General features: G+C 38.4%; 1 protein-coding gene across 1 annotated transcript in view; it reads right to left on the bottom strand.

Annotated features, from left to right (window-relative positions):
- Positions 1–1,511: 1,511 nt before the first annotated feature.
- The window catches only part of USP45 (ubiquitin specific peptidase 45), a 36,864-nt gene continuing 27,499 nt past the window's right edge, over positions 1,512–10,876 (bottom strand). Inside the window, exons 10-13 of the mRNA XM_081904631.1 lie at positions 8,899–8,996; positions 8,093–8,179; positions 7,605–7,758; positions 1,512–6,356 (exon numbers count right to left, since the gene is read on the bottom strand). Coding sequence (XP_081760757.1) covers positions 6,226–6,356; positions 7,605–7,758; positions 8,093–8,179; positions 8,899–8,996 — 470 coding nt within the window. The 3' untranslated portion in view covers positions 1,512–6,225. The remainder of the gene's footprint in view (positions 6,357–7,604; positions 7,759–8,092; positions 8,180–8,898; positions 8,997–10,876) is intronic.

Raw genomic sequence — 10,876 nt, 5'->3', positions numbered from 1 at the left:
AATAAATATGCCCAGAATTTGTGGGTGCACTGCAGCCACAGCCTTCTTATCTAGATAGAACCAACAGAACTCTTTAAAACTCTTATCTACATAAAACCCACAGAACATTTAACTGCAATCTTGTGCATTCTTATCTGAAATAGATTTATTAAACGCAATACTTTTAATCATTAATTTATATCCCACCGTTCCTTAAATTAGCCCAAGGTCCACATTTCATCCTTTCCACAACCCTGCAAGGAACGTTAGGCTAAGAGATGTGCCTGGTGCAAGCAAGACTGTTGAGTGATGAGTTGAAGCCTGGTTTCCCAGATCCTAATCTGACACTCTTAACTACAGTGGTACCTCTGGTTAAGAACTTAATTCGTTCTGGAGGTCTGTTCTTGACCTGAAGCACTACTTTAGCTAATGGGGCCTCCGGCTGCCGCTGCACCACCAGAGCACGATTTCTGTTCTCATCCTGAAGCAAAGTTCTTAACCCGAGGTACTATTTCAGGGTTAGTGGAGTCTGTAACCTGAAGCGCTTGTAACCCGAGGTACCACTGTACTATGCTATGCTATACTGATTCTGAGCAAATATGCATAAACTCATGCTGTATTCAAATTATGTTAATGTATTTTCACATTCTGTGATGGAAGGGATTTGCATGATGTGGGTGTGTCCCTCTGCTTAGTCCTGCCCAGCTCTGTCATGAGGGAAGCTGTAGCAATAGGCCAGCTGAAGCCACTGCCAGCAGCAAAGGGGTATCTGGTGCAGCAAGAGTATTCTTCCTACCTTCCACCTTGTCTGGTATGAGCAGCAGAGCTGTGCTGCTCCATCAATCCCTGCCATTGTTGGCCAGGGACTTGGATCGACCCCTGAGCTTATGAGTAGGAAAGGACCCTGATCCAATCTACCTCACATTCATTTGTTTCCACCTGATTATTGGAAACTTTACAACTCGCAGAACAGGCAAGTAGTAAGGGGCAAACTGCAGAGCACAGCATCATTCAAAAAGACATAACATAGCTCTAACCATCTGCAGCTGGATCTCAAGAGGTGCATGGGCCAGATTGCCTGCCTGTGTCTCTTCTCTGACTCCTCACAGTGACAGCACTTAACCAAAGCAAAGATAAGGGAGATGATGCTGGGGACAACCACATCCATCCCATGAGCTTAATAGTAAAAGAATCATTTGGCAAGTTAGGGAAGGCATGATCCCCCCACCCGACTTAGTGAAATCAAACACAATAATCTGTTTAACACCTGACATTCATTTCTGGAAATTTCCCACTATTATTTTCCAACATCTTAAATATAAAACACACCTCAGAGAAGTAAGGGAACGATAGATTCTGGGTAAGCTGTGGGTTCAAAATAAGCCCTTTCCCATCCTAAAGTGGGGTGACTTTAATGAACCCACATACTGAATAAAGTAAGCTTGGAGAAAGAATAATTTAGAAACCAGAATATGACACCAGATTTCAGTTAATAATTTATCTTACCCCTTCAAATAAATGTAAACTGAACATTTTTCGCAACTTGTGTGCTGACTTTTATGTTTTATTTTGACAATCAAAAATAAACAAGTGTTTTTGTATCCCAATGGTATATATTTAGCAGACATTTTCATATTTTGCCTCCATTCAATTAAATACATATTCCTGTTTAACATTCTCTATACATTTTATACATAAAATATGTAAAAATACAGTAATAGGTTCATTTATTGCACATACAAAGTAAATTATGCTTGCATTTCTCCTTGCTCATCATTACACAAGTATCCTCTGCAATATATTATTGGCCTGAATATTTTAATATAATCCAAGTTTACTAGTATACTGAAATATTAAGGAATAGAAAATCTGTTATTCATAGTGCATTCTAAATTTATTCCAAGTATCATCTGCCTCACAAAGTTCCCTGGTTTAATCTATCATATGTAAACCATTGAGGAAAAAGATAAAATACTTCATTTCGAAATTAAGTATTTTGAAATTCTAGACTTCTTTTCAACACACTGCTGTTCCCAACAGGCAAATCAAGTTCTCATTGTGCCTTATACATAAAACTCACAGCGACTCTCGAGTTGCTAAGCGAAACCCTTTCCTTGGGAAGTACTGGCCTGAAACTTTGTAGCCTAAATTCCAATAGATCCAGGTTTTACAGTGTGCAGTTCCAAGATTTAGCCAGAAGATGGTGCCACTTGCACTGCTCAGTTACCATACTACAATAGTATCAGATTTCCTTCTATGGTGCTTCCTTATCTAAGGAAGTGTTTTACAGTCAGAGGTCTGATTTCAGTCTGAACCACAACTACACTAACATGGGCATGCAAGTATAGAGAAAAAGAAGTCAAAGGTCAGGAGCCATTTCAAAAGGCTTAAAACTTTGAAACGTATGGGGGGAAAGCAAAGAGGGAGAGGGAGAATATGTGATGGTGGAGCGTGTCTGTTATTGGGATACTGAATTCTAATTCTAGGGCTGAATATAAATGCAAGAGGTGAAAACCTGAGGTAGTACAAGGAGATTGCAAGGGAGATTCGGGCAGAGATCCTTTTTCCAAAAATCACAGAAAACCACTCAACTATGATAGCTCCAGAAGCAGATAGCTAATTCGGCTTTTGTAGCATGAGCAGAACCCATATACTGTTCATTTGCTATCATGAGCCAGCCAAAGCGAAGCATATTTAAAGCCCACTGATTTTAATGTGAGCATTAAAAAAGTGTAGTTAACTCCCTTTTAATTTGACAGAATTTAACTTTGGATTGCGTGAATTTTAAAGGATGCTTTTTAGAAAGGTGCCACTGAATTTTTTAAATATAATGTCTTTATTTCATGTAGAAACCAAAACATAAATCACATTCCAGAGCTTGTGTATGCATTCTTCAGAACTCCCGTACCGATGAATAGGTACCATTTCCTTTCAGTGTAAGAGGTTTTAACCCCTGTTGAAACAGATAACAAATTCCTGTATGCACTTGAATCTTCATGTCTTATCCCCAAAGTGCTGGAATGCAGTATTTAAAATAAATTCTGGATATGATTGTGCATAAAAGGGTACATCTGAGTAAGCTACATTGTTCTAAATGTGCATGGGTGAGTGATGGATTTGTTGGGATAGATACGTAATCTGGAAATGATCACTCACTGAAACTGATTAATTTACTTTAAATTATCAGATTAAATGTGGATCATCATGGATTACTACAGGTCACAACAACTCTCTCTCCAGTGCTGGGATTATAGCATAATATCAATAAATTATCATTAAAATTGGAATTAGTGAGGTGGGTATGGAGACATTCTGGATGTATTCTGCAAGAAACTACTCAGAGATAGATGGATACGTATGTGCATGACACACGCACTGCTGTCCCATTATACTGCTTGTTAAATTGACTCTTTTGTTTTTAGCAGGCAGTGGGTTATATCCAACAGTGTTGCTCTGCTGGTAAGCAAAGCTGCTGTGACTGGAAAGGGAAACAATTTCCCATGATTCCTCCTCCCTCTTGCAGCCCCTTACTTCCCTTAAATATGCTCTGGAAGCCCCCCCACCCCACGCCAAACTGCTTTCCTCCCCATTCCATTGATGGAAGCCTTACCATTGGCTAAGACACATAACTGGCTGGAACCCAATGGCTACAATTTAAAGAGTATCCTAGAATATGAGGGGTTCATTGCACAGGAGAAACTTGGATTGTCCTGAAGCTGAAAAGGAGCATCCACAAAGAGATTATAATTTTTCTTTAAAATTCTCCAAGTCCTAAAAGTAGATCATGTGGTGCACAGGTAAAAAATAAGAAGTAAAAAAACTGCATTTCACATGCAGAGCTAGTCCCACTGTCCTCTGCACAACAGAAATAATATGCATAAATCCATATTATTGAGGACAGTTATAAACAGCAGCCCTGATCCTTTGTAAGAGACAGCAATATACCCCCACCCCATATTTAATAGGAAAAAAAGTTGAGTACAGTCGGTAGAGTTTATATTGTGTAAATCACAGAAACTAAGAAAATGTATAATTATAAGTTATCCAGTCACCACCCTAAAATGTTGGGTGTGCAGTAAATCAGCATGCTTGATTATATGATGCTTTGCAGATAAAAATGGCAGAGAACATAATGTACGACTAGAAAGTATATTTGGATATCTATAAGCAAATGCAAAACACTACTAAACCTTAGGCTACGTAAGTACAATCCTGGTAACAACACACACAACATAACAGCCTGTTTTTGACTATGTAACTTGTATTTCAATCACAATTCAACATATAATATCTCACAAAGTGTAATTCCATAGACCAACACATCATGCAAACAGAACATATCAAGAGAAATTAAAGTCCAATGGATGGTCAGGAGAGTTAGAATCTATACTGCCTCTCTGTTTAAAAAGGAACTTTGGCCAGTGATTGGATTTATTTTGTTCCATGTTTCCGTCATACAAGAATATGGTATGTAAACTTGTTTAATTTGTATGTTATGTTACTTAGTTTGTATAAGGATTATGTTACATGATGTTTGTTTAATTTAGAGTATGCACAGCTGACGAAGCCCGGTTGGGCAAAACAAGGTATTATCCTGGAATCCTTGTCGTGCCATACCTTCAAGTTTTCCATCTGATCTGATATCTACATACAAGGAATGTTAGAATCCTCAAAGCAGCGACACAGTCATACCTTGGGTTGAAGTAGCTTCGGGATGAATATTTTTGGGTCGCACTCCGCGGCGACCCGGAAATAACGCAGACGCTCAAAATGACGTCATGCGCGGAAGCGGCGAAACGCAACCCGCGCAGACGCGTCTTACGTTTACTTCAGGATGCGAACTGGGCTACGGAATGGATCCGTTCGTATCCAGAGGTACCACTGTACGTGGAAAATCATAAGATAAGCATATCATATTGTGGTTATTGCCAATATGCCAATTTAGGAACCGAATGGACTTGTGAGATATTATATGTTCAATTGTGCTTGAAATAGAAGTTACATAGTCAAAAACAGCCTGTTGCATTGTGTTTGTTGTTACTATATCTATAAGCAAAGTCAAATGTTCTGAAAAAGTAGCATAGTGACTATAGTCATGGTGCATAACTGAATATACTCCCATGTCAAGACTCCTTAATGTGAAAAGGGAGCACATAAGGTAGAAAGGTTCTGTTTTAATGGTTCTGTTCTAATCTACTCCCTGATGTACTCAACTTTCTGCATATAGAACTCAACATGCATTCAGAAGAGAATCAGTTCTAGAAGAACTGTGCAACATGCCTTTTTTTAAATATATGAACTGACAGAATTGTAAAGTTAGAAGGGACCCCGAGGGTCATCCAGTCCAGCCCCCTGCAATGCAGGAATCTCAACTAAAGCATACACAACAGAGTAGAACTCAATTGCTGAGCTTGCAACTTAAACTACAGCAATGTTTTAAAGGAACACGATTAGTGAATGGCACAGGCTAACTCTTAATGGTTGCACAAACAGAAAGCCTGTGCAATCTCTCTCTCTCTTCCCCACTCCCTTCTATACTCCCCCGAAAAAGCCTTCTCCAAAGGAGAGGGCTGCACAGTGAGGGTTGTGTTATACTAGCTTGCAGTGGGAGGGGGGAAATCACCAAAATTAGGTGGAATAATTTTGCTCTAGTCTCTGCTGTACAGTCCTCTGCCTCCCCTTTTTGCAAGAGAAAGGTGGAGAAAGAGACTGCTTATGTGAGCTGCAACCCTACTTCTGTATTAAGGAAAAATCAGGCACAACTCCAGTTCATTTCTCAATTCATGTTTTTTAAAATTTTGCTTATCCGAAACTGAAATTTTACTACAGTATTCAGTTTTCAAGCACATTGTTTCAAATGCATATTGGGGATTTAAATAATGAGCATGTGGGCTTATATTCAGGGAAACATGAAGTTATTTCCACTTACACATGAGGTGATTTTCTGTTCCTCCACTCTGGTGGCAGCTCAACATGCCCCTTCCAAAAGCAGCAACATAGGGTGCTGAAACTGCATCCTCTGCTCTTTGATGGGCAGCTGCCAATCAGCATAGTAAGCTACCCTACTTATGTGTGCATCTAGGTGCTTTGTGCATGCACCAGCTTCTCAGAATGCAAGGCATTGTTTTTAAAGTAAGAAATCATGGTAAATTTTGTTTTAGAGAACAGATAAAAGCACAATATTTACATGTACTGCTGCATTTAAGAAAACACAAAAATAACTTAGACTTTCAGTATTGATTACAGCTACAGTATTCTTTCATAGAAAAGCAAGTAAGCTTGTGAATTTAATACTCTTGATTCTGTAACTGCTTGTACATGGGTATCACTGACATATACCCACTGTCCTGCAGTGGCTCCTACAGAGTCTTTCAAACCTGAAATGCAAAAAAACAAAACAAAAAGAGTTATTAATTACCATCATAGTGCAAAAGAGAATACAATATGACTAAGCCAGTAACTGTAAGAATTTTGAAGGTTTGCTATTGTATAAAATTCACTGAAACTTTGTTTTCATATTCTCAGTACTGCCAGCTTTGAAAATTGTCTTAGCAAAAGAGTACAAATGAGGAAAGGCAGTGTTTTCCCAACTGCATGTTGAAGTGAGCTAGGGTGGCCTTGAAAACTGAAGCTACTTTGTTGGATACTTCCACTGCTCTGTGCTTGGGCAGGGAGACAAGGGCCAGTAACTGGGGGCAGGGGGACAGAGAAGAAATGGAAATAAAAGTGCACAGAGCACCAAAACCCCACTACATGAGCAGTGGATTTCTCCTCCTTTCTAGCCTCTTGAGATTTCACTAGGAACTTGTCCATGTTACAAATACATTTCTGCTTCTGTGCAGGCTACACACTGATATTTAAAAAAAGAGAAAACTTAGCTTCTGAAGATACCCATTTTATGGGCCTGCTTTGTAAATTCAGAATCATTGAGTCTACAGCACAAATATCCAGCGGTCCTGGATACTACACAGAGTCCTGAACAATGTTAAATGACATATTATCTCCAATGTAGAAGATACAAGATTTTAGCAGTAAATGTTAAGAAGGGCCCTGATGACCCATCAAGTCCAGCACTCTTTTGTCATGGTGGCTAACCAGATGCCTATGAGAAGCCTATGAGCAGAACCTAAGTGCAATAGTGCTCTCCCCACTGACTTCCAACAACTGGTATTCAGAGCCTTACTACTTCCAACAGAGTCATCATGACTACTAGCCATTCATGGCCTTACTGTCCATGCGCCTGCCTAATATTTTAATGCCATCCAAGTTGGTGGCCATTATTACTACCTTGTGTGGGAGAGAATTCCATTGTTTTAATTATCATGTGCTGTGTGAAGAAGTACTTCCTTCAGTATGTCCTGAATTTTCCAGCATCCAGATTCAAAAGTTACTATTTATGACCTGGAAATCTTGAATGTGCAAATTATTGCAAGCGTAAGAAACGGAATGTCTTAATTGTCCTTTTGCTGGAAAAAGGTGGGCTGGATCTAAAAGATAAATGGTTATTGTAGCCTGCAGAAGTACTGAACTGATAAAACCAACTGCGTGATACCGAGAAAAGGGCATGCATTTAATGTACTAGATGTGCATGTCCCCAAAATACATCATTTTATTTAGGTACATACCTTGAACATTTCTGTTGCTAGAAATGTGTTCCAAAATCTTTTTGGATGGTGCTCTGACTTTCACATATGCTGCATAGTGACCTCCTCGCATGGACCCACTATGCTCCACTATTCCATAAAGAGAATAGAGAACTTTCCCACCATCTGCCACATTCTTCATTGCAAAAACAAAAGAGAGACAGAAAGGGGGAAATGTGATTTCTATGCAGTGAGTTTTGAGAACATACTCAGCTTAAAAATATAACAATTAGCAAAAACAGTGACAAGCCTTCACTAATTCTACATCTTAGGCTAGCAAAAGGTGTGGTTTTTTTAAGCTATTACCAATTCAATACAGCTATCTTGACTTGGCAGAGAAATGAGGCTTTCTGTAATTTAAGGGGAAGCCTTAGGCTTCACTTGAAAACAAAGACAGCTGTAAAAACTGAAGCCTAAAATTATCTTTGAAGTACTGTATAAATTGAAATGGTGCTTCTGACATGCCATACCTTGCAAGAAGCAGAACAAAACGGAGCCAAGTCCAAAACAAGAGGGAAATCCACATGACGGTTTACTTTCCTTAGACTCATACCAGCCTGAAGAAGAAATGAAATATTTACTGTTTCTACTTGAGTGCCACCTGAATCCAGCTGTACTGCAAAAGCACAGTACTGAACTTTTTAAATTCAAGAATTCTGAATCGACTGCAATGGCAAGAACAGTATACATACACTGACAAATTTATTTATTTACTTGTTACGTTGTTAAGAAAATTGCTAAATTCAGTCATGAAGAAATGCAACATAGAAGGCTAAATTGCAGTACCACAAAGAGAAAGGCTGCATCTGTTGAAATTATGTATTGTACAGAACTAAACTGCATTTTAACAAAATCCTATAAATCTAAAGACCCACTTAACATAATGGCTTAGTTATTTCTACCTTATTTATTTATAAACCACACAGTCATAGAAAATATAACAAGGCAGTACACAACATTAAGAGCCAACAAATCCTACTCAGAGTAGACTCTTTGAAATTCATGAACCTTTGTTAGTCATGTGTGTTAACTTCAATGGGGTCTGGTCAGAGTAGGATTAGCAATGGTTACCACCCTAAAACACAATTTTCTTTGGCTGTGTATAAAAGGATCAAGTCTTTGATATTTCTTCCACAGTCAAAATGTGACATGGATGAGGATAATTTTCATCAGCAGAAGAATCACTAGTCACTCTGGAGAAAATACAGTTTTACAGAAGTTCAGTACAGTCCAAAATTATAACTCCTTTCAATAACACCTTATTTCAAGACTTTACCTGATGAAATCTTTTCAGATGGAGAACAAGAACAGCAGGAACCGAAGAAATCAACAGCTGCTTCCTGGCATTTGTATATACACCTTCTATTTTCTTTTCTGTACAGAAAAAAAAATACCAATTTAAAAAGCATGGCAGTATTTTTTATTTTCTGTAGTATTTTAAGTATGCATACAATCCCCACAAAAATCCAGAAAGATGAATGTTTAGTAATAGTCCTATATTCCTATTTTTCAGATGGCAGCTGAGGTTAAATAAGCAATGATTTCCCTAAAGTCACCAACACAGCTAAATATCTGAGCCAAAAGTCTCCAAGATCTAATTCCATTAGACTTTCTACTGAGAACACTGGCTCAGTGAACATATTGAATGTTCAAAAATGGTCAGAAGGACCTCTCTTTTTTTGCTGGATATTTTGGACATAATATTGGAGAAAAAATATTTCAGATTTGATTATTAATTTTATAGTCAAACTAAAGGAATGGCTCTGGGAAGTCCTGTTGCCTCTAGCACAGCAAATTTATGTAAGTCCTACTTCAATAGCAACTATCAGTTCTGAAAAGAAGAAAAACCTTCATGTACAGTACAGGAAGTATATGATATTACTGCTCATCAGGACTGTGTGCTTTCCCCATGTTTTATACAGGTGAACATGGATGATATTCAGTCATATGAACTTACAACAGACACGGTGTTCGATGTTATGATTTATAACTCACACATACAAATTTGTGTAAAAAATTTACAGTAAATCCACTTTTAAAACAGATAGATACAGTCATGGAAGAAACACATCAATTTTTAATTGGCCCGGACACTCAAAACAGTGTTTCCATGCACTGAAGCAATATATCTCTGATTATCGGGTACTAAGGGCAAACAACTTGTGGAAGTAGACAGACCTCAGTCTGGTCCAGCAAGTCATATTGCTAAACTCCTAAATTATGTTCTGAAGGGAGTAAGTTTCTGCCAGAGAAAATTCAGCTAGAGGCAACTATTGCCACCTAGCCACTCTCCAACTGCATTATTTCCCATGTTTACAAATCACAAGACAAATCTCCATCTCTTTCACGTTGGAGTGATTTTGCTGAGAGGAACTGGGAGACATCAATAGAAGAAGAAAAACACTGTAAATGCATTTTGGCCACAAGAGGGCATTAATATACAAATACAAACTAATGAAAGATGGTGACAAATGTCGTATTTATTTAGGTCGTCTAGAATATATAAATCACACATGCATGTATAGACAAACCTATTTATGCTACTGGAATAAATTACATATCTGGGGAATCTGCATAAATTTCATCAATCACAAGCCTTGTATTATATGCCAATTAGAGTTAAGGTTTTGTGGAGTTTCTTGTTTTTTTTAAATTTGAAGTGCTTTGAATGTATCACATCAATATGTAATTGAGTGCATTTGTAGCCAAAATGGCATTATTCACACAGAAGAGGGACGTTATTAACATGCTCTGGAGAATCTCAAGTTCTGTAGAGAGACAGCCAAAGAGGACTGAGCTTGCCTGATTGGGCATAGAATGACAACCAACTGTCCCGAATCCTGCACGGGAGCACTGCACACCACAACCTTATGTTGCAGGCCCCATTTGTGCTTGTGTCATACAAATATAATGGTTTGTATTGAGGTCAAAAAGATTTGCAAAGACATGGTGAGATGAACAGGTTGCCCTCAAAAATGCACATAAGTTCAGTCTCTTAAATGTCACTGGTTGTGTTCTGTGGTGCAATCATACAGCTTTTCAGGGTCTCTTGGTTATTCAGCCATAATCCAAAGGACTATTTTAGGCTGATCAAGGTCTTGGAAATGCCCAAAGAGAGTTCTGAACTTTATCTCTGGAGAGCGGACTTTCATGCCAGGTGACAAAAGGTCTTTGAAATTCCTCTCTGTTTCAAATGCAGTTTACCATGCAGGATGGTGGCTGCTTTTGAAGGCATATAATACATTCCCCATCCC

This window comes from Podarcis melisellensis, assembly GCF_964234715.1.
Source record: "Podarcis melisellensis genome assembly, chromosome: 3".
Taxonomy (NCBI): domain Eukaryota; kingdom Metazoa; phylum Chordata; class Lepidosauria; order Squamata; family Lacertidae; genus Podarcis; species Podarcis melisellensis.
Note: the sequence above shows the minus strand (reverse complement) of the source record. Positions and strands in the feature narration are given on the sequence as shown.